This window comes from Erinaceus europaeus, chromosome 7 (assembly GCF_950295315.1).
Source record: "Erinaceus europaeus chromosome 7, mEriEur2.1, whole genome shotgun sequence".
In the NCBI taxonomy this organism is placed as follows: domain Eukaryota; kingdom Metazoa; phylum Chordata; class Mammalia; order Eulipotyphla; family Erinaceidae; genus Erinaceus; species Erinaceus europaeus.
In genome coordinates this window covers 74,984,661-75,009,460 of record NC_080168.1, presented here as the reverse complement: position 1 = coordinate 75,009,460, position 24,800 = coordinate 74,984,661, and the positions used below count along the sequence as shown (strand labels likewise).

The window sequence follows — 24,800 nt, the reverse complement described above, 5'->3', positions numbered from 1 at the left end:
AAACTCTTTGAACAAGAATTAGAAGCTGGAATTTCTGGCTAGTATTGTATGTAGTTTTCCACAGTTTCTTTGTACTTCCAAATTCTACTTTCTATAACTCTCATTCTTGGTGGCAGGCAGGCAGGAGCAACAACTGCAGGCCTGCCCATGTAATGAGACAGTTCTTATTAGAGACACTACAATGGGTGTAGCACCAGAGAGGTAGTGTGGAGAAAGGTTGTGACCCAAAGGGGCATGAGTATGGAAAAGTAATAGTAACCTGTTTTTCCCTCTCAGCTGCCCTGTTCTCATGGTTTGGACCAGTCATCCCATGATGCCACCCTATCTCTCACTATTATATTTTGTTAGGCAGTATAATTGTGCAGAGCTTGTTATACCTACAGTCTACACAGGGAGAGAACAGTTCTGGACCATCTTGATGACAATTGTGCTTATACCAATGTTGCACCTTAGAACACAGACTTACTATACTGTAGACCTTTTAGCAACTCAGGGTTAAAGGTGACTAATGATGGCAGAGTTGAGTTCTCAGAAACAAGTGAATTTATTGCTTTGTATCATTGGAGAATTGGGCTCAATACTCAACCAATAACAAAGCTAGCAGATGCTCAAGGCTCATATAGTTGGCCCACTATACCATTAGATTCTGTATGTGTGGATCCAGCGAACTAACATCAAGGCTGGTTGAATCTGTGGTCATGGAAATTGCTCATAAAAAATAAATAAAAAGACTAAGGTGAATTTGATACTTCCTGGCAAGTCTAAAATAACCTTTAGGCTAGAGCGCTTGGTCGACATTCTATATATTAGTGTCCAGTCTCTTTTTTCCCTGAGCACAGTTAATATTCTGAGTCTTTAAAAAATATACTTCCAATAAAGCACACAGGTCATAAGATAAGGCTGTTCTTAGCAGTAGTTCCTGATGATCTGCCCAGATTCTCTTCATTGGCTACTTTTGTAACTGAAGTAACACATTGAAGATGGCAGACTAGGGTGAGGAGCACACAAAGACAGAGCAAAGTTTCCAGATCATAAGCACAGTGATTTTCCCTCTGACCAACTCTGGCCTCATGTTTACTCACTGCTTGCAGCAACTCCTGCTGTCAACCTACTTTTATTTCTTAAGAATTTGGGTTTTCTAGGGACTTTTCTTTCTTTCTGCCAGCCTAGCAATGCATTGATAAGTAGTTATGTCCTGAATCTAGTTGTTAGTTCTCATGATAGAGTCTTAAAGGTATGTTGCTTGCTACACTAAACCAAGCACAAATCTGGTAGTACCTTTTAGTGTGCTAGTTTTCCTCACTGTATTGCAGACTCCTTGAAGAAAAGATTTGTGTCTTATTCACCACCCTGGTTGAAGACTCACTGACCTGAACACTTAATAAAGAACTATTAAGTGAATTCATCCTTTGGATGGGAGTCACCATTTATCCTAGATTTCTCTGTCTGTGTTCTTTTGAGTCAGTTTTTATTTGCTGTACCACATTTCTCTTTCCCTCTGTGATTAAATAATATTTGAATGGGCATTTGGTCCTGAACTGAGTCAGGCAAATTTGAGGGAGAATATAGCTTTATCTGTCTAATACTTAGTAGGCAGAGAGTCAGTACCTCAAAGCCCAATCAATAACAACCTTCAGAGGTTCCAAACAGAGACAGTTTTAATCTGGGAGCCTCATTCCACATCCCATGAAATGTGCAAAATGGATTTAAATATGAATTTAGTTGTATATATATGAATGGTACTGAGAACTTTTTATAATTCTGATCTTGTAATGTTTTGCCTCCAAAGTTACTCCTTTAACTGTAGTGAGCACTGCCTTCTCTTACAGACTCAGAAAGTTCTGCCAACTGAGAAAGCACACTTATAAATGGCTTTCAGCTATAATGTCTTATATGATATTGATTTTTGATAATTAGGGAATGTCACATAGTGCAAAAAAAAGTATAAGTATTTGATAAAGTAAATTTGGCTTTGACAATGCTAGTTCTACTGCATGTGAGCATATAACATTTTAAGCTCTCCAACACTATAACAGATCTCCAGACCTTTAGTACTTGATAGTATAGTCATATCATATACCCAGAAGCAGACAGGTCCTTGATCTGGAAGATTGGAGTAGAGAAAGAGATTGCATTTGAGATACTTTGCCCTCCAGATACTATCTTTTTGTACAGGAAGGTCTCTGCATGGCAAACTTGAGCAGCACATTACTGCTGATGGCAGGGAGGCTGCTTGTGACTAGGAAGAAGATGGAGAGAAGAGGAACTATTGCTACAGCAAGGTGCTTCAGTGACTTCCAACATCACCACCAAATTGCAGCCTTTCCACCCACAAATGCCCCACTCACCATTCCCTGTGAGGGGGCATGCTGTATGAAGGACTTCCAAGTTATGGAATCCTGGCAGAAATCACTGTGTGTGACCAAGCCTAGAACTTTCCAGCTGGGTACATTGGCTTCAGGCTCCTATACCTTAATACCCTTCCTCCAAAAAGCCCCCCCCCCCGCCCCACAGGTTTCATTTCATGTAACTTTACCATCTGTGACCCCCCTATAGAGTAAGAAGAGTCCCAGGCCCTCACTGGTCTTCTCACTGGTTTTAGAGCATGAACAAGAGCTGTGGGTGGTTAATTAGAGAAAGAGAAATTTAAGGTTTGTGGGCCAAGGCAAGAAATCGGAGGTGGTGGTGTCCTACTAAGTCTGTTAATCCTGGGGTGATCTTGACTGCAGGGCTAATGCTTTATTCATTGTGTGGCAATGGCATCATTAAGAGCACATTAGTTTAAAGAGTAACTAAGATGTTCTGTGTGACCCCCACCATGAAGAATGTTAAATAGGATGAGCAACTGGCTCAAGCTGGTCACAGTCTGATCTGGGTTTTATTGCAGGTGGATTTCCATAGATTAAGCAGCTCTAGTCATAGCCTTTTGGAAAGCAGATAATTCATTTACCAGTGTTTACAGTCATTTAATGGCAAACGCTAGAAGAAGAAACAGTCATTTAAGGGTTAATTATTCACCCAGTACAATTAAAATGTTCCACTTTGTAACTTAATGTTTTCCATTGTTGGGTCAAGGTGTAAAAGCTGAGTAGAAAACAGCATCAACTCTGGAGTTATATATTATCTGCTTTCCCTTACACAGAAGATAATGTTCACAGAAATTGCCTTCTGTGTATACACATTGCTGAAAAGACCAGCATGCACCCGTTATACCTTCCTCCTTTGTGCTTGCAGAAAAAAAATATTGTTCTTATTATGTGACCATGTTCAGTAATGATAAATTTCACCTCTCTTGATGTCTATGCCTTTAACGGCTGTAATCCAACTGAAATTTTTGTTTAGAAAGGTGTTACCCATTTTCTCAGAAAGAGCCCTTCCTCTAGTTTCTCTGTTAGTCTGTCTTTGTAGTCCATGGCTTTGCAATTTCAGGTTTCAGTTTTATGTAGGCCCAGTATTCTGTTCACTTTATCACTTCCTTTGGACTTTTAAAATGGAAATGTGAAGAGAAATGCAAATACTGAAAAACTTGTCAATTAAAGGGAAACAAGAATGATCAGATACACCCCTACTTCCCATTTATTGTCTATGACTTATGTGGTTGTCCCTCCATATCATTATTCTGGGTATGGAAGTTACTTCCCCTCTACCCAGAATAGCAGAATAGGATTCAAGGACAGAATTCAGTTCTCTTGTTTTCCAGATATGGATCAGCTGACAGGAGAATCAGTGATCTTTTAAGACTATATTGAAAAGTTGCCTGCCAGAAACATTTTGAGGGACTTCTGTATCTGGGCTAAGCTTGAACCAATAAACTCTTGAGTTAGAACCACTGGTGCTGTATGAAGCTGAATGTGTTTGTACTGAATCCCATGGACTTAGAAAAAGATTTGCTCAAAATGAGACTCTTGTAGTTTTAATGGATTCAAGCTTATAAACATAAGCTTAGATTAGATTGCCTTCTTTAATAGTTCACTCACTAGCAGAGTCAGCTGTGATAACTTTTGTTATGATAGACATATTTTATAAGGTAGAAAAAATCATATTATATGTGTGGTTGATAGCTATCCATGACTAAGAGAATGAGTTGAGATATTACATATTTCATAAACCACCTTCTAGTTTAATATTGTTTTTATCAGAAAATCTGAAGCATTGTAAGCATAAAAAATCCAGTATTTTAGAACTCATCTGTACCAAGACTTTGAACATGTGGATTACCTTAGCATTCAGCCTTTTTTTTTTTTTCTATAGTCAATGAAAAGAGAAATACTTTATCTCTAAGGTCTCAAGCTATTTTTTTATTACTTTTGTTCAATTTAGAAACAGTGTAATTTTAAAGCAAAGGTTACAAAAAAATCAAAATAATTTTGCCTCTGTCATTTCTCTATACTTACATATTTAAGAACAAATAGTGTTTTTCTGGGTCTGGGCTATGGTATACCCAGTTAAGTGTTGATAATACTAAGGATCCATATAAGGATCCAGATTTGAACCCTGGCTCTCTACTTGCAGTGAAGTAGGTCTGCAGGTGTCTAACTTTCTATCTCCCTCTCTCCCTCCTCCTCTATCAGTTTCTCCCTGTCTTATCCAATAAAAAATAAAGCATTTTTCTTTTGTGTCAAAGATAATTGACTTTATCTATTAACTTGTTTACTCTTTGGAAAATATTTGGTTGTTGTGTTTGATTGCATGATTCCAAAAAGATAGTCTTAATTCGCTCTCAACATTGATTTCTTTGAAGATAGACTAGGCGTGGGGAAAGCCTTATGATCCTTTCAGTAACCATTTCCTCCCTAAGAAGGAAGAAAGATGGTTTGTAGCTTAAAATTGGCTGCAAGATAGAGTGGGAGAGGGGGAGGATGTAATCACAGCCCCATAATGGCATTTTGTATTTGAAAAATGGCCAGCTCTGCTTTTTATCCTCTGTGGTGCATGCCAAATTGAAATTTTTCCTTTCTTCCAATGATCTTTCTTCTTTAGAACTCTACATATATGCCTTTGTTACACTAATGTACTGCCTAATGGATCTGGAGGTGCAGTTATTTATAGAATGAGGCTCTTTCAAAGAGCAGCTGTGAAGAGTCTCACAAAAGGAGAACATCACAGTAACCTGTTTCTGACCCTGAGAATGGTTGTCATGGACATGCGAGATTTTAGATCCTGGAGGGTAACTTGTTAAGTGCACCAAGAGCATGTCTAGGAAGAGCTAGCAGTTTTTAATTGTCTTTCTTTGACACTTTAAATTCATATGTGTCCTGTTTCCAACAGTAATTCTCTCTTTTGCATTATGAAGCTTTCAAACTTCCCAGCATTATGATTAAACCCTGGAACTAGAGATTATCTGTTCCATCATTACTACCTTCTTTGCCATTTTTGTTTTTCCTCTTAAAATGTATAACATATATATGATTTTAAATATATTTGCATACATGTATGTGTAGTTTCCTTAAACAGTCTAAGTTTGTTATTTTATTAGGGAGCTAGAAATAAACTAATAAGAATATGAAGCTCCAAATGCTAGTATAGAGAAAGGTACTAAGTACTAGGAAAGCACCAAGGGGAAGTATATATTTCCATTGGCATCTTGATTTAAAAAGACAAACTAAAAGATATGTGAAATAGGAATGACATCATCAGTGATTTTTATATGAGTAACAGGTTAGCTATTAAAGTAGAATTCATGGGTTGATGTACTGTGCTAAAAAGTCCAGCCCAACCCAACTGCTGCCCAGTTTCAGTCTCTGCCCACTGCTATTTCCAAAAGACAATTTTTATGTTTCAGGAAAGACCCGTTTAATTCCATTTGCTATATAGTCCAAATTTGCAGCCTCTGATAGGAAAAGCACTATAAAATTTAAATTCCTCTGCCAGAAAGTCAACTCCAAATATCTTCTTCCAGATCTCACTGAGTATTTTCATTAACCAGGAAATGGTGATTAATAGCCAAACATCTATGTATTTCATATTCTTGAAAACATTATCATGTCTTATTCTGTCATGTCCATTCATTATTTTTAAGTTTTCTCCTCTAAAACACCCTGCCACCCTAAAATGACTTCTGCCTGAAGGTTCAGAAGCAGTACTGACTCCAGTGGCATTTCTATGGTGGAGATAAGGGGAAGGTTTACAGTGCATCCTCTGAAGTGAACCATCTGTCCTCTTGTCTCTTGCCTGCAGTCCCTTTTTCCCTAGAAAAGATTCTGTTTTCCTTCCCCCTCAAAGCATTTAGCTTTAGTGTCTTGCTGTCCTGTTACCATGTTTTGCAGAGCAATTCAGTCCTGCTCAGAAACTTGTAGATTCATCTCCTAGATTAGTATAGCAAAAGACTTAGTATTTAGTAGAAACTGTCTTCCTTACAAGGTTCATGAGTAACCTTCCAGTAATTACAACATGGCCGTTGGGGTTCTTTTGGATTTGAAAAAGTAATAGTGAGGACTTTATGAAATTGATGAAAAATGCTAATCATGTTCCTCAGTGACAGAATTGGTTGGAATTCTGAGTTTATCATTACTGGAAGCAGAGTAACTACTTATAAATTTCTTAAAAATCATAGCATTAGTGAACAAGTTACAACTGTTTACCAGTATTTTACATTACTATAAACTGTAACATAAATTTCCATAATCTCAAAAGAATATTCTGCTGATTACATGAAAATTAAAGAGTAATATTTTCTTAGTGATAGAAGGAGAAAGTAGAATGTTAGATAAGATGCACTTTTCTGTCTAATAGAGATATAGAGCATTGTAATACTAGTAAGTCCTGTGAAATAAATTAAGTTTAAGATGCCACATAAAATGTTTCCTTTGGTATCAACTCTACAAGATATTAATAAATATGATTTTCTCATTACTCAGTAGAGCTGTTTTTCTGTTGAGCTAGGCATGAACTTAAGGATTTATCAAACAAAATCATTGCTTGAAGTATATATATATTTTAGTACCTAACTGATCTCCATGCCTTTTTAGTTGGAATCTGTTTTGTGGACAGTTACAGGTTTCATTATTTATATTCTGTGTTTCGTTGGAACCTGTAAAAAAATGTACAGGGTTAGAAAAAGTTTTGTTAGGGTTTAGAACAACTTAAGCAATTTTTAAGACAAATAGAACTTTCATAGAGTTGGTGAGTTTCAAAAACTAATTCTTCCATTATGTAGACCAGTTGAACTAATATATCATGTTTAAACAGTTGTAACATTGGGCATGACATTTTATATTTGAATATACATTAGTGAGAAACAAATTAGATGTTAGCTGAGCAAAGCTGTATCATTATCCTTAGCATTCTGTACATCTCTCTCTCTTGTTCAATTGCTATCAGGGTTATTGCTGGAGCATGGTGCTGGTATTACTAGTCCACTGCTTCCAGTGGCCATTTTTCCTTTAACTCTTTTTCTTCTTCTTTCTTCCTACCTTCTCCTCTCCTTCCTTCCTTCTTTTTCCTTTATGTTGTTATTATATACGATAGAGATAAATAGAGAAGGTACGGAAAAGTAGAGAAGGGGAGGGAAGGAGAGAAGCCTATAGACCTGCTTCATTGCTTGTGGAGCTTTCTCTGAGCTGGAGCTCAAACCCAGGTCTTTGCACACAGTACTGTATGTGCTTAACCTGGTACCCAACAACTGGCCCCCCTCATTGGTGTTTAGTGATCATATCTCACTAAAACAACTAAAAACTGTGGGCTGGCTGGTAGCACAGCAGGTTGAGCGCACATGTTGAGAAGCACAAGAACCAGTACAAGGATCCTGGTCGAGCCCCTGGGTCCCCACCTGTAGTGGGATCACTTCACAAGTGGTAAAGTAGGTCTTCAGGTGTCTGTCTTCCTCTCCTCTCTCAATTTTGTCCTGTCCTACCCAATAACAACAGCAATAACAATAACAAAGGCAACAAAAATGGGGAAAAAATAGCCTCCAGGAGCAAAAGAATAAGAATGAACATTAAATAATAATAATAATAATAAAACGTCATATTCTTTAAAAAATTAGAAACTGCCAATTTCACACTTTATCTTGGGTCTGTTGAATGCTTATGTCACTGCATATATAGGAACAAACCTAGAGCAAAGAATTGATGTGCCTTTCAAATCATATTATTTTATAAGGAAATTGTGGAAGGTGAAGAATTGCCCTGCTACAGTTTAGGTGTGTCACAGAAAACTAAGGGAACACTTTTAGAAATATCAAGTGTTACTTACTGTTTTAGAATTAATTACATAATTACCCAGCAGAACACAAAGTTCCCAGGGTACCTTAATGGAAACACTACACTTTCAAATAAAATAATAATAATTAGTACCTACTATATTCCAAGTACTTTATTAGGTGTAATTTTAACTCTCCTCATCTCTGTGTGTTAATAAACATCATTAAGATTATTAATATTTTATAGTATAGAAATAATAAAACTAAGGCAGAGAAATTGATTTGAATGACAAATTAGACATTGTGGTCTTGAATCATTTAATGAGGCAGGTATTCAATAGGAACTATAGATGTTAGTAGAATACAGAAATCACTCTTACAACTAGTTATAAATCACGAAGTAGTTATTAATTAAAAGTATCACTCTTTGTCAAAGCTGAGTGAGCAAATAAATTTAATTTTTAAGAGAAATGCATGGTATCCATTAGGCTATTGGAAGTGCCTAAGATGTGATAGAACTTAGAGTCATCATCTTAGATACATGGTCACCACATGAAATGATATTTTATTAAATCAGCAGATTGGAACATCCAAGTGCTGAAGTAAATTAAATATCAGAGTCCCACTGGGGGTTAAATCTAGGTTTATAAGTCAAATCTTGCTAATGAAATAAAGCTTTATATTTTAAGTGAAATATAGCAGTTTGCTACAGTGTTCCTTGAGACAGTTGTTAGTTTTTGTTTTGATTTTTACAAGAGCCCCACTGGGCTCGTCCTCATGGTAGTGCTAGAGTCTGAACCTGGGACCCTGGAGTCTCAAGCATGAAAGTTTGTTGTGTAAATCACCACACTACCTCCCTAAGATTGAGTAGAAGCTTTGGGCTTTCAGGATACTTAGTTCCTTTTTGTAATACCATAATCACTAAAAGTATACTATCATTGGAACAGCTGTAGAGCCAAGGGAAGCAGACCTTACACAAGGAATTATAAACCTTACACAGTAAAGGAATATTGTCTGATGGTGTTCCAGAACCACAGACTCAGTGGACAGGAAAAGGTGTGATTAATTCACATTTGGGGAGAACCTGAACTGGAAGTTAACTAAGCTTCACTTGGGAGATAAATAAGACAAATGATAATCCTGAAATGGTCTGAGAAAACTCTACCTTAGGGACAGTTGAGCAAATGATTGAACAGATCCTAACCCACCTCTGTTTTGCTGTCTGAAATGGTGGTTGATGGAGCAGAGGAAATGCCTTGAGGTCTTGTCACAATAATATTGCCTGAAAACAGCTAAGACACACACACATTTTCAATCAGCTGTGTATTTCTTACATTATTGAGTCTTTCTAGTGAAAATTTATTTGCCTGATGACATCCATCACCTAAGATAATTAATACAACACACAAACAACTTCTGAAGTGATTTGGGTAGTAGTTTAATCACAAAGTACAGGACATATGTCTTGAACCCAATATGCTCCCATAGTTGGAAAGACTCACTACAGCATGATGATATTTCATCTTCCTGGCAGCATATTAAAAAAACAAAATCCCTACTATTTTACATGTCCCTCTAGCTAAAGGCTAGGGATCTGTGGGGGCTACAGGAACAATTTGCTCAGTACCTCAGCTGTCATTAAGATAGTGAAACCAGAACTCCCATTTGCACTGAGCTTACATCCAACCAGCATTAGTCCCTTCTGACAGTATACTGTTCCCAGGGATTATTAATTATTGAACCCTAGAATCTAATAAATAAATGAGTGTACCAGAGTAGAACCCAACTTTATACAAGCTACATGGACCCACAGACTATCATACTCAATTTCAAGATGTCCATGAGTGGAAGTATGGTCAAGACATTTTTCAAAATACATGCTGAAATGTAAACAAGTATTTAAATTCAGTTATTAGGAAAGTTTGTATAAAATTCAAACTTCTTACATCACTTCTCTTAAGTAATGTTTTGTCTTCCAATTCTGAGCTGGTGCAGGAGCCCTTGTATGTATGGATGCATTCATGTTTATATGGATGCTGAATTTTTGTGATTTTTAAAGTTACAGGAATAGTATAGCTTTTTTTTTTTTTTTTTTTTTTTTACCAAAGCAGTGCTCAGCTCTGGTTTATGGTGGTGCTGGGGCTTGAATCTGGAGCTTCTGAGCCTCAATCTTTTTGTATCACCATTATGCTGTCTCCTTGGCCATCCACATAGCATTTTTATAAACAGTGTGATATGGAGAGAACCCTTGAAACTTTATTTAATGTTTCATTATTATTTGTTTATGCCACAGTAGTTCTTTGAGGTGGCCAGGTGGTGACACACCCAGTTAAGCACACATAACACTATGTTCAAGGACCTGCACAGAGATCCAAGTTCAAGCCCCCTGCTCCCCACCTGTAGGGGGGTGCTTCACAAGTGGTGAGGCAAGTCTGCAGGTATCTCTTTCTCCTTTTCTTCTCTCAACTTCTCTCTGTCCTATTGAATAAAATGTAAAAAGTTAAAATGGTCACTGGGAGCAGGGTTTGTAGTACCGGCACCAAACTCCAATGATAAGCCTGGAGACAAAATATGAAATTAAATTAAATTAAAACAGAGGGCTTTGAAAAGTGTAAAAAATGCACATATGTAAGCTGTGTAATCCTAGGAAAGGTCCAGACCAAATGTGGTCCCTTCAGTTGCTCTTCCTATAGGACTTTAAAGGAAAGAAGAGAAGACAAGAGAAGAAAAGAAAACAAAAAAGAAAAGAAAAGAGCTGCTTTCTCTTTGCTGCTGCAGTCCCCTCTCAGATGTGGTACACAAACAGCATGCCTTTCCTTCCTTCTGATTCTCCTATTATATTTTACAATTTATAATAGAAGAGGCAGAGGGAATGCAAGTACACACCCCTCCACCAGCCTTCCCATGAATAGGTTATTGTTCTTTTCTTCCCCTTCCCTACTTTCTGCCTCCTCTGAATAGACTTCATAGATGACCTGTCTTCCAAAATAACATCAATTAAAGTTTTAACATAAAAAAAAAATCACGGTTAGCCCCTTGTCTCCCCTCTGCACTGATGTGTGTGCACTGAGTGGAAGGGCTGTGCAGGGACTGATAAGGCCTGTGTGTGAAGGAGGCCAGACACCAGCTGTGGCCGCAAGTGGGGTTGTTTCTGCTGCCAGCCCTGGCTGGAGTTCACAGCTGACCTATCCATGTCACTGGGCTCTGGAAATAAGCCAGGAGACAGCCATGGAGACACATGGCACAGCTCACTTCTTTGCCTGTGAGAAATTATTCTGCATTGTTCAGTTTTGAATAAAGATATTCCTGTCCCTTGGAAATTCCTTCAGTTAACACCTGTGATTTCTCACCACAATCTTCTCCCCTTTCGCAGAATCTGATGAGCCTTGTGGAGAACTTGCACCCAGCCAGAAGAGTGCTCCTGCCCACCAAGATGCTCAAAATTCAGTAGTAGATGCAGGTGGCGTGGAAAGCACCAATCAGTGTCCCCTGAAACTTCCCTGGATGATGGCAGCAGGTAAAGGTGGGTGCCAGAACAGAACACTGACAGTTCATACTTTAATAGTGAGGAAATGCTTTCCCAGCCATGAAAACCTTTATTGAAGCAGCACCCTGGGTCCTTAAAGAAATTAAGCCATGCAACTGGGGATCATCACTAAACATTGAGCCCAATTTGGCATATTTTTCTGTGTGTTTTTAGTTTGGTGACAGTTGTTTTCAGTATTATTTTTTAATCTCTTTTTATTTTATTTTTATTTATTTATTCATGAGAAATGACAGGAGAGAGAGAAAGAACCAGACATCACTCTAGTACATGTGCTGCTGGGGGATTGAACTAGGGACCTCATGCTTGAGGCTCAAAGCCCTATCAACTGTGCCACCTCCTGAACCACTTCAGTATTATTTATCAAACTGTTTTTGTTTTTTATCAAAGTCTGTGCTTATAAGAAGTATTTTGGAGAAGATGCCTTATTTCTTTAAGTTATTTTTAAAATTTGACATGACAGAGGAAACGGAGATAAAGAGAGGGAGACAGAGAGACACTGCCTCACCACTCGTGAAGCTTCCCCCATTGCAGGTGTGGATCAGAGGCTTGAACCTGGGTCCTAGCACTTTGTAATGTATATACTCTCCCAGGTGTACTACCACCCGACACCGATAAGTTGCTTTAGAAAGACACTGATGGTTCCTTAGTATAATGATGTAGAGAGTTTGTAAAGGAAAGATAACATTTAATAAATTGTCAGGACCAGTTTCACTGCTTGACAACTGTTTACAGAGGTTCTAGTAGATAGCTGGAAGTTATGCCTACTCCAGAAGTACCCTCAGAAACAGATGAATTTATTTGTTTTTACTCTGCTAAGCCAATTGACTTGTTTTACCAATAGAGTATTTCTGCTTTGCCTTTCAACCTTGGAACTTAACTAATATGGCTTCACTGGGAGGAGGCAGTGATTCTTCAATTGTTTCCAGGGGGCACCTCCTTAATGACACACTGTGTATAATATAAACTACATGTCATTAAGTTTCCTCACAGAATGTATTCAGTAACTCATGTTTATGTCTGGAGAAAATACTGCTGTTGATTATAGTGCTTTTTGTTTTTTTTTTTTGTGGTTTGGGAAAGTGCTAAATGAAGCCTTACATCTCCAGAAATGTAATTTTCTTTAAAAAACAAACACCCTTTGCTGATTGACTGACTCTTAAGTCATGTTCCCCCCTACCCTGTGCAGCTGCTGATGGTTTGGGGAGTATAGCAATAGACACGACCCAGCTCAACATGTCCGTAACAGATCCTACCGCTTGGGCCACCGCCATGAACAACTTGGGCATGGTTCCCGTGGGGTTGCCTGGACAGCAGCTTGTGTCTGGTAAGCTTTCTCCTGGGTTTGACACTTGTGCTATTGCCAGCGGGTGTGGGTGACAGATGCCCAATAATCTCACCACGAGCAAGTGTTGAGCACAGCCTGGATATTAGGACTAGGGCATGTCTGGCAGCTTTGCTTTGGCTTCTTTTACTCATCTCCTTGCTGTTCTGCCTAAGAGCCATTCTCAGAATGAGCCCCATGCAGTATCTGCCCCATCTGTGGCATTATCATATCAGTTTCATATTTTACATGTAAATAGAAGGACCAATACCTGCTAAGCCATTGCATGCATTGTGTCATTTGATTCCATAGTTTTAAAAGCAAAAGAGACATCTTATTGATGTTTTCATTAATGTTTGTACTTCATAAATAATAAACTGGAGGACTAAAGTTGTCCATGGAACTGACAGTTGAGCTAGAAACCCTGAAACTGAATTCCAGGTTTTTCCCTACTACACTTTGGAATCAATACAATGCATTCAATGTAGAAGCTGGTTGGAACTATCACAAAGGCACTGACTATTTAAAAAGATTTCATCATTTACTTCTATGCATCCGTATTGACGATTTTCACTTATTTTTATTTTATTTATTTATTACTGGATATAGATAGAGAAAAAATAAGGGGAGAGAGAGAGGGAGTGGGAGAGAGAAAGGGAATGAGAGAGACACCTGTAGCTCTGCTTCACCACTTGTGAAGCTTCCCCCTGCACAGGTGGAGACCAGGGGCTTAAACCCAGGTCCTATAAATGTGTGCATATAACCAGGTGTGCCACCTCCTTTACTGAGGATTTTCCATGTGCTCTGTGGCAATGCTTTGGGAAAGAAATTGAGGAGCACTTGTCCTTAACGTGAAATAAAAGCAATACAAATAAAGTAGAATCAGGTGTTCAGTAGTGGCCCAGACTGGTAATATGATAATGTCCAGAAGGGTCTCTCAGTGGGACTCCAAGAGGCAATATTATCAGTAAGGTATAGCAAGAGCTGTCTGGACAGTTGCATAGGACTTGCACTCGCTCAACAACTATCCATCAAAGTACTGTTCTGATGTGGGCACTTCCACCAGCACACAGAACAGCTGTGGTTCCTGCTCTCCCAGAATTTGCAAGAGAGAAGGGACAGTTGTTACAATTTGATCACTGTTTATGTCGATTGAACAATTCAATTATTTATTTGATACAGAGAGAAGTTAAGAGGGAAGGGGTATATAGAAAGGGAGAGAGATACTTGTAGCCCTGCTTTACCACTCATTAAGCTTTCCCCCTACAGGTGGGGACTCTAGGCTTGAACCTGGGTCCTTGTGCTCTGTAATATGAGCAATTAACCAGGTGCATCACTGCCTGTCCCCTGAATAATTCACTTTTGCCCATCCAGTTAGAAGATGGTAGATGGTAGGGGCTAAGTGGAAGCTACTAAGTTCCACACCACAGACCTGTAGGCTTTGTGATGAATTGACCCCATTATTTTATCAGTAGAGGGCAAAGATCATAACTAGTACTTTATGTATCTATTTATATTTTATTTTTTCTATTTTTTAAACTAATATGTTTTTAAATTTTTTGTCTTTGCTTATTGAATAGAGACAGCCAGAAATTGAGAGGGAACGGGGTGATAGAGAGGGGGAGACACAGAGACACCTACAACACTGCTGGGGACTGGGTGCTCGAACCTGGGTCCTTACACATTATAATATGTGCACACAACCAGGTCTACCACCACACAGTCCCTTATTTCTTTCTATATATATATGTGTGTGTGTGCATATAGTTAGATATTATCAAGTACATAGCATACATACATGTAAATGTTTACACATATACATGTGTGTATATAGCTCCTTTTTCATATAAAAAGACAGAATACCAAAGGGGATAGGAGATAGAGATGTGGGAGGTAGGAAAATGGAAGTTCAAGATTGAATTATAAAGCATTATAATTGGAATATTTATTTTAAAATATCCAAAATTTTATAAGATTCATACAATTGAAGATTAATCTGCTAAAAGATATGCTTGTACATTAATGACATTTTGTATGGCTTGAACATGTGTTTATCCAAACCCCTTTTCCCTAGAGCTAATCTAGACAGATACTTTCTTATAATAACTTGAGAGCAAAGATCTGTATTTTCCACCTAATTTTCCCAGCTGCCTAATTGAAATATTCTTACAGCAAAAATTACTTTACTCTTGTCTCCACCTCTGCTTCCCTCAGAAAATATGTGTCACTTTCAGAGCAAGCCACAACCTCAATAATTCATTATTTTTCTTATGATTTTGAGTCTTCTGACATTTTAACCATGACCAATTTATGATTTTCCCAGCAACTTACCATGAAAAGAATTACAGCCCTGGTTGTTATAGAAGATTTACCGTGTCTACCCTGAATTACATCCCCTATGTCCTGCATTAGCCCAACTGCTTAAAGTATTTCTGAGTCTTCCAGGGGCCACCTGGGCATCTGTCTGTCCTCTCTCCAGCCTACCTGTCACCTACACTGTACTGTGCTTTGCTTTAGGGCTGCCAGAAGGCTTCATGGGCTGACACTATTTCAGGGACAGGTACTATCTAATATGGTTAATGTTTATGTGTTTCTGGGAATTTTTTTTCCTATGTAAGCACTTCAATCCTATTACAATTTTCTGTTAGTTAACATTTATCTTAAATTGTCTTTCCACTTTATGCTCATTTTTCTTTTTTATCATTTTATTGAGGGGTTAATGGTTTATAGTACAGTTGTTGACACATGGATAAAAACTTTTTTAAAAATGTGAAATGTGAATACTTAACTGGATTCCAAGGACTAATTTTTAGACAAATTCTATTTTGTCATTCTTACCACCTATGTACTATTTATTTATTTTCCCTTTTGTTGCCCTTTTTTATTGTTGTGGTAGTTATTGTTGTTGTTATTGATGTCGTTGTTGTTAGATAGGACAGAGAGAAATTGAGAGAGGAGGGGAAGACAAAGAGGAAGAGAGAAAGAGAGACACCTGCAGACCTGCTTCACTGCCTGTGAAGTGACTCCCCTGCAGGTGGGGAGCCAGAGGCTTGAACCGGGATCCTTAAGTCAGTCCTTGTGCTTTGCGCCATGTGCACTTAACCTGCTGCGCTACACCCAATTCCCACTTTTTTTTTTTTAGAATTTAATTTCTTCAAGCATGTAAAATCATTTCACTTTTTTTCCTCTATAAAATGATGATGATGTCTATTTCATGGGGCTATTGCAGGATGTGATATGGCAACTTACATGCAATGCTACATAGTACCTTTACATAGTAAACATTCAGTAACACTAAGTTATCCTTTCCTTTCTTAGTCCTAGTTCTTTTTTTAAAACACATTGTTCTACAATGACCAGTTTATGCACATGGCTTCTTACAATTAAAATTATTTCCCTTTGGCAGAGGAGGACCTAGTGGGGGTTGAATTGTTATGTGGAAAACTTAGAAATGTTTAACATGTTCAAACTACTGTATTTTAATGTAGACTGTAAACCATTAATCCCTCAATAAAGAAAAAAAAGCCAGAAAAAAAAAAGTATTTCCCTTGGATAACTCTTACATGTAGAATCAGTAAGTCAAAAACAATGACCATTTTAAGGTTTCTTGTTAAATGTTGGGCAGTTAATTTCTAAAACATACACATACATATATACTTAATATTTGCTAAATTGCTATAGCGCCACTATTTTGCTTTAAATTTTGTATGACTGGCCTTTTAAAATTATTTTCCTCCTTAACTTTTGGTTCATCTTTTCTCCTTCATACTAAATCTGTTTTTTGAGATCAAGTTTTTGATGATTTTTAGTGTTTATACTTCATCATTAGTGTTAAGAATTCTAATAATACTAATTCACATGGCATGAGATACTAAGTAGCCATCTAAATCAGAATTTTTCTTCTTACCATAAAGATCATTCTCCACTATCTTCATCTTTCTATGCCATATCTGCCCTCCTCCCTATAACCAAACTTACAGTTTTGTTTTGTTTTTTGTTGCACAGTGCTATTCTCCAGTGTCGACTTTCAAATTATGTCCGTGTGCTCAGATGTTACCAATAACCTATTTCTCAATTTTGTGTGGTACATGCTTTCACTGTGTTATCACTTTCCAAGAGTCCCCACTTCTGTTGTCATTAGCTGAAATCCTGTGCTCTGACACCACCTGTGTGGCCAGCTGCCCTCTTCTTAAATGCCCTGGCTTCTTTTCCAAAGTTGTAATCATAAACTGAAAATGTTGAAAAACAACAGCTGAGTCCCAGGCTTTAAGTGTGTTGCCCTGCCCTGTATGGGAACTGGAAATGTTTTCTGAATATTCTCAAGTCATGAGGTTATATCTTGCGTTTCTCTAAACTTTTGAGCATTTTCTTTTTTTTTTTTTAAGAGTATTTTATTTTATTATTATCTTTACTTATTTGATAATGGCAGCTGGGGATTGAGAGGGAAAAGGGGATATAGAGTGGAAGAGAGACAAAGAGACACCAGCAGACCTGCTTCCCCACTTGTGAAGCTTTCCCCCTGAAGGTGTGGACTGGGAACTTGAACCTATGTCCTTGTGCATTGTAATATGTGCATTCAACCAGGTGTGCCACCCACTGACTCCAATTTTTGGACATTTTGTTTCATAATGTCAACAATATTGCAGTATCTATTATTGACTTTAGCCTGCCACATATTTTTACCCCTAATTTTTTTAGACTATTGTTTAAAAATCGACTTCTTTCAGTTACATGTCCCAAAAAGGCATAGCACCTCTTGATTTGCTATGAAGATTCTCATGCAAAATGATGCCACGTAATTTATCAGTGATTGACCTACAACCAAAAAATAGAGCTTTTCACCTTTACAAGTGTCTGTGAACACTCTTAGTTGTTCTTTGGCTCATGCCTCACTACTTCTTCCCACTCACTGTTACTTCCACTTATTTAGGTTTTATGCTTTCTTAGAATAGTTTTCCATCCTACATTGTATAACAATCCTAGGAATGCCTATATCCTTTTTAATTTGCGCCACCATGAAGAGGCATGGAGGGGAGGGACAGGCAGTGGCATACCTGGTTAAATGTACACATTACAGTGCTCAAAGACTGAGGTTCAAGCTACTGGTCCCCTCCTGTGGGGGAAAGCTTCATGAGTGGTGAAACAGTGCTACAGGTTTCACTGTTTCTTTCCCTTTCTACCTCCTCCTCACCTCTTAATTTCCATCTGTCTCTATCCTATAATAAGTAAATAAAAATAGGCATCTGTTAAGTCCTTTATCTCCTAAAGCATTACTCTTGTAACTGGGATGCATTGAGCCAAATGTTGTACTGAATACTGGGTATGTAAGACATAAACCTTATACTCATGTTTTAGAATCTAGTAGAAAAACAAACAAAAAGTAAATAAGCAAATACAAAGCAACACAATTAGTGTTCTGCTACCAACATATAAAGGACACTTAGTGTAGGGTGTCACTCAAAAATGTAACCTGGGGAGTAGTATGATTTGAGTTGTACTTTTACAGAGCACTTCTATAAATCCTGTAGAGAACAAATGGGAATGTAGAAAGCTTGGCAGCAAAGATATCAGATGAGAAATTGTAGTAGCTTCCCAGAGAGCAGATATCAATATAGCAATAACAGTCAGAGTGCTGGTGAGAAGGGAAGGGAACCAGGAGCCATTTAACTGTAGAACCAACAGGAACTGGTGGCAGCATGCACACATACTATAAGGAAGTGAAGACTCACAATGACTCTGGGGTCTCTACCTTTAGAAATCATGCAAAGAATGGGGTCATTTGTTGAGACAGGAAAGGGTGGCAGAGAAGAAGGTTGAGGGAAAACATAGGTTCTTTTAATGTGTTGATTCAGAAGAACCTGTTGGAATGAAGTTTGTTGATGAATATTCAGGTTCTAGAGCTGACTAAAGAAGGTTGGGTGGAGGGGCTGAGCAGTGGTGCAGCCAGTAGAGTATACACATTACCATGAACAAGAACTTGGGTTCAGGCTCCTGATCCCCATCTGTAACGGGGAAACCTTCCCATGTGGTAGAGCAGTACTATAGGCATCTCTCCTTTTCTCTCTTTTTGCGGTACTATAGGCATCTCTCTTTTTCTCTCTTTCTGCCTGTATATATAAGAAAAAGAAAGAGGAAAAAAAGAAATAATAAATGGCCACCAGGATGACTGGAGTCAAACTAGTGAAAGGAAAGAAGAGTGAGAAGAAGAAAGATGGATAGAAATGTTTCACTGAGGATGTCTTTAAAATTGATGCGGAAAAGAGTTCTGCCAATATTTTCCTCTAAGTATCTCATAGTTTGTGGTCTAACATCCAAGTCCTTGATCCACTTGGAAATTACTTTTGTATTTGATGAAATACAGTGGTTCAGTTTAATTCTTCTGCATATTTCAACCCATTGTTTCCAACACCATTTGTTGAAGAGGCTGTCCTTTCCCCATTTAGTAGTCTGGACACCTTTGTCAAAGATTAGATGTCCATAGGTGTGGAGGTTATTTTTCTCTTCTGTGAAATGTGAACATAAATTTACTTACTTTGTAAATTCACTTGTAGATTGACTTCTTTTGAATTATCAAGGTGTAATTCTTTACTTCCTTTGTATGCTTCCAGAAATACATATTTTTAATTTTATGTTAGTTTGTATCTCTTGACTTACTTAATCTTTATTTGTGCTGTTATACTCTGGTAAATGTACTACTCATCCAGCTTTTTGAATTCTGCTCATCACTTTCTTACCCATTAGACAAGAACTAGAGAAACTACTTAATAATTGTACTATAGTTATATGATTAGAAATATAAGTAAATGCAGTTTGCATATAAACATAGGGTACATATATACATCACAAGCACACACTCCCTCCTTTTCTCTCCTTGGAATAGAGAAGCTTTGACACCTTTCACAGCTCTGTGAGCTGAAGGGAAATATTTCACAATGGAAAAGTGCGTTGTGCCTTCATGTTAGCCCGTCTAGAAACAGCTGTATGTAGAAAGGAAAACTAACAGTTCAAGTTCAAATACTAAATTCGGTTTCTATGTCCCTGTTTTCATGTCATTGTGTTTGGGCACACACATAATACTATATATTCAACTACTGTTTTAAGTTAATGGAAAAGCCTTTTACTGGAAAATATGTAATAATTGCATAGTGACTTCTGAATCTTTTGCTATTCTGAAGCCTTATTATTAACTATGATTGACATACTGAGTTTTTGAGTTATAGATACCTCAGATAATGCACATATGTAATTAGGCTTTTATTTATTTAATCTACTGCGCGGGGTTTCATACATATATATAAATAAGAACCATCCCTAATGCATCTCTTTATTTCCTCTGTCCTCAGATAGAGTTGGGTTCTCACTAACTATACAATTGAATGTATGCACTGATTCATTTACATAAATTTTTGTAAAGATGCATAGTTTTTGGAGAGCCATTTTTAAACCTCATCCTTAGACTATTCTAAAGATGTTGTTTTTATGTTTGTGATATTAATTAGATGTGATCACAAACATCAGCCTCCTTCTTTGACATCTATAATTTATTATTCTCATAATTGAGCATTCTCTTTCCAGATTACTCTAGTCTTCTCTGCTTGTGATTATGTGTATATACCTTTATATTTACTGGATATATATTTATCATAGCTGTTTTGTGTGCTTATTTATCTTGTTAACTTCAACGTGTCTGTGTCTTTGTATACTGACTTATTTTTCTTCCTGTGATAGGTCATAATTCTTATTCTTTGCATATCTAGTATATTAAAGTTGGATGTCAGGCACTTTGGATTTTACACAGTGTTAAGTACTGGATAAATATGTTTTCTCTAAATATTTTGAAGATTTGTTCTCAGATGTAGTTAAGCTCCTTAGAAATAGTTTTTTCAAGGTCTACTTTTAAGTGTGTTCAGTGTTATCTTTAGACTAGATATAATTTTACCCAGCTTCTCAGGGAACTCTCCTCCATGGCACTGCAATATTCCCCCTCTCTGACTTTTGGAAAGGTGACCAATTCCTAGCTCTGTGAAATATAGGAATCGCTCAAACTGTTCCTGTCTCATGGTTCTGCGTCCACCCTTGGACTTGCCTCCTACACTTGTCCTGACTAGTGCTCAACCAAAGATGTAAGGGGAGCACTTTCAGATATCCAGTGCTATCTCTGACTAGTGTCTTGCTCTCCAGTGTTCTGCTCTGCACCTTCCAATGCCCTTCACCTCCTTGAGCACTGAAATCAAGCAGACCTTAGGGCTTCAGGATCTGTTTGGATTATTCTTTCTTGGGTTACATCCAAGATTCCTTTTAGACAGTAAGCTAGCAGAATAGGGTTTTACATTACCTGTTTCCTATGTCTCGATAATCTGTACTTTCTTTTGTCTAGTATCTGCAAACATTTATTTTATATATTTTTCCTGAATTTTACTTAAGGAAGGAAGACTGGCCCATAAAAACCTATCCCTGTTCCTGATGGCTGGGAGCAAAATTTTCTGTCTTTTTAAAGGTGTGTGTGTGTGTGTGTGTGTGTGTGTGTGTTCATTCCCAAAGGATGTAATCAATGTCCTGAGGCTGAGATGAGTGACTATCACAGGAATGCTGAAATGATAGTGATAGACCTATCAGTTATTGTGCTCCAAAGATACTGTATTAAACTATATGCACCTTACTTCATTTAATTGATTCATCCATGTAATTCTTAGCTAAGTATTCTTAACCCCATTTTATAAATAGGGGAGCTGAGCTTGCTTGGATGACACTAGTTAGCCAACCTAAAAGTTACCCAGGTAGAAGAAGATAGTGCTGCAATTGAAATTCACATATCCTTGCCCAAACCGTCTGATTTTACCAGGATTTAAGGGAAAATAACTAAAGCAAACCCTCTTATACTTTGCTTGCTTTTGGAAAGCACAATCTTTTATGCTTTTGTTAAACATTATCTTAGGTGAAAAAGTATAATGTGGGGAAGTATAATGGTAATTAAAGAAATATATTTTTATTTGGATTGAAGTTAAAGAGCCTTCAATTATCTCATTTTTATGCACATCACTTTTATTATACATAAAATCTGGAGCATTCCTCTCATCCTCAGTAAGTAGGATCTATAGCTCAGCAATCCAGATTGCACTAAATTTTAATCTGGAATTCTTTAGAAATAGAAGATAGACTGCTATGATTAAGACTGTGGTAACTATGCCCCCTGGTTTTTTGCAGGAACCAAAACCTGATGTTAAATATGTGGGTAAATATATATATATATAATATATATATATATATATATATGTCTAAAAATAAGTTTTACATCTTGCACAGAAAAATAATTTTTTTCCTTGATTAGCAGAGATTTGATGACCTGGGGTCAACATTCAAAATTACTCAATGGAAACTGTAGCATCCAGAGAAGGTAGACTTTTCAATTTGGTGACACAGATAAAGATGGTTCTAGTCTCTCAGAAAAGTAAGAATCAAATTCATCTTCTCAGGTTCAGAGGGCTAACAGGGAATGGAAAGCTGGGAAGGAAGAACTCTTGTAGGTAATCATTGGGGGAGTGAGAAGCAGCTGACTATATACATGTGGTGGAGTACTAGTTGAGAGTCCCCCATGGGACTGGAGTTCAGTTCCTCCAGGTAACTGAGACATGAGTCACAGAGACACTCTCAAGGGAGTCATTCTGGAGTGGAATAGAGAGGAGGACTATTGGAAGATGAGAAATGGAAATATCTCTGGGTAGGAGGGACTTGGGCAGAGAAGGTAGCAGTGTTAGATGGAAGGGTCAAGGGTGTGAAAGGAAAAGAGGTTGGTCCAGGTGGTGGTGCACCTACTAGAGTACACACTTAAGTTCCAGTCCCTGGTCCCTGTCTGCATGAGAGAAGCTTCATTAGCAGTGGAGCAATGTTGCAGGTGTCACTCTTATTCAATGACACACTTTCTCCATCTCTCTCTCTCTCTCCATATATATATATATATATATATATATATATATATATATATATATATATATATATATATCACCCTCTATCAAAGAGGAAGAAAAAATGGCCACCAAGAATGATGAAGTCATGTAGGCACCAAATGACAGAGATAATCCTGGTGGCAAAAAGAATGAGAGAGAAAAGGGCATCAACCCATTAACAGTAGTAGAGACCCTATCCATGGGTCCACAATTGCAGAAGAAAATATTATTTTTTCATATTTTTATTAACAATTGATCAGTCTTACAAAATTACAGGATTTCAAGGGTATAATTGCATATCCTCACAACCTCCCCCAAACTAAAGCTCTATACTCCCCACCCATAACCATCAAAATTATCATGAAGGCCAAGAGACAGTTTGGTTACTTTTTTTTTTTTTTGCAAATATTTATTTCTATAGCCATTGAGAAACTGCTCTGTAAGAGGCTGATGGTAGCTTAAGAGCCTGAATCCTAGGGAAGTCAGGATGTAGCACAGCAGGTTAAGCGCAGGTGGCGCAAAGCACAAGGACTGACCGAAGAACCCCGGTTCAAGCCCCAGCTCCCCACCTGCAGGGAGCTGCACTTCACAAGCGATGAATCAAGTCTGCAGGTGTCTATCCTTCTCTTCCCCCTCTCTGTCTTCCCTTCCTCTCTCCATTTCTCTCTGTCCTATCCAACAACAGCGACATCAATAATAACAACAATAAAACAAGAGCAACAAAAGGGAATAAATAAAAAAAATTTAAAAAGGACTTTTTAAAGAGCCTGAAGCCTTAGCTTTGAATCTAGGCTTTCCCCAAGCTATGTCATCTCAGCAATCCATTTAACTTCTCTGAGCTTATTTTTCTATAAAGAGAGAGATATTATTACCAGCATCAGTAAACTCTTGGCTTTCAAAATCAATACTGAGAGGTGTGAGTACTAATTACAGAGCTCCAGGCATGCAAATTTCCTTTGCCCCCATGGGAGAGTAGCTTGCCAAATGGAAGAGAAGAATAACCTTGAACTGACACCCTATGACCCTATTTTAAAGGAATGAAAAAACAAAACAAAACAAAAAAACTTGGTCCCTATGAGATGTGATCCCTTGCCCTAATATTTCTCCTGCTTTAGGCTCAGTCAAGGTCATTCTCTAAAAGCCACAGAAACCTCCTACCTGTGCCCCGACAATATCACTCAAATACTTTCCCCAACTCACCTGTGTCAACATCTCCCGGAACTGTAGATTCAAAGGCCTATTTCAGACCTTCAAAGATGAGACCCTGGACGCTATAACCAAAAACAAACAACTGATAGGACTATTTAATGGACTAGACTGGAAGAGATGAAAACAATAAACAAGCAAATCACTGGGCCTAGGAAAGCTTGTCCCATGTCACATTCCTAATCTTAACTATACCACAGTTTTAAACCAAAAATATATTTTAAGTAGCTGAGCTAATCCTACCTAGTAGATCACTATAGATTCAAATGTTAAAAGCAAGTTTTAAATATGTAAGGTGTTTGTGTCCTCTGAATAATATCATTTAGCCTCTTTCTCTTTTGGATATCTTGGGCATCAGGATACATGCCCTTGAGCTATATGTATTAAATTATGTTTTCCATATTATCAGGAACATTTTCTTGAAAGGAAATATCTCTCAGAAAAGATACAGTTATGACCTTGAAGTTTATGCCTGTAGGGCAAGAAGACAATTTACTCCTGTGAGTCAGAAGAAGTTGCCAAACTCTTCAAGTTCACTAAATCTTTCAGAGATTTTCTTCACTTCACTAGTTGGAACTCTTGTAATCAAACTCAGCTCATGCTTCCCAGCCACTCATTCTGTCTCAGCAGGAAAAGTGGGCC

The 24,800-nt window shown here is 37.7% G+C and overlaps 1 protein-coding gene across 17 annotated transcripts in view; it reads left to right on the top strand.

Moving 5' to 3' along the window:
- Positions 1-24,800, top strand: part of ENOX1 (ecto-NOX disulfide-thiol exchanger 1) — a 772,227-nt gene that overhangs the window by 478,645 nt on the left and 268,782 nt on the right. For 16 of the 17 annotated variants that reach the window (XM_060194781.1, XM_060194780.1, XM_060194779.1 and 13 more), the window contains 2 exons: positions 11,514-11,663; positions 12,874-13,011. In XM_060194781.1, coding sequence (XP_060050764.1) covers positions 11,645-11,663; positions 12,874-13,011 — 157 coding nt within the window. In that variant the 5' untranslated portion in view covers positions 11,514-11,644. The remainder of the gene's footprint in view (positions 1-11,513; positions 11,664-12,873; positions 13,012-24,800) is intronic. The other variant, XM_060194786.1, reaches the window with a different exon arrangement.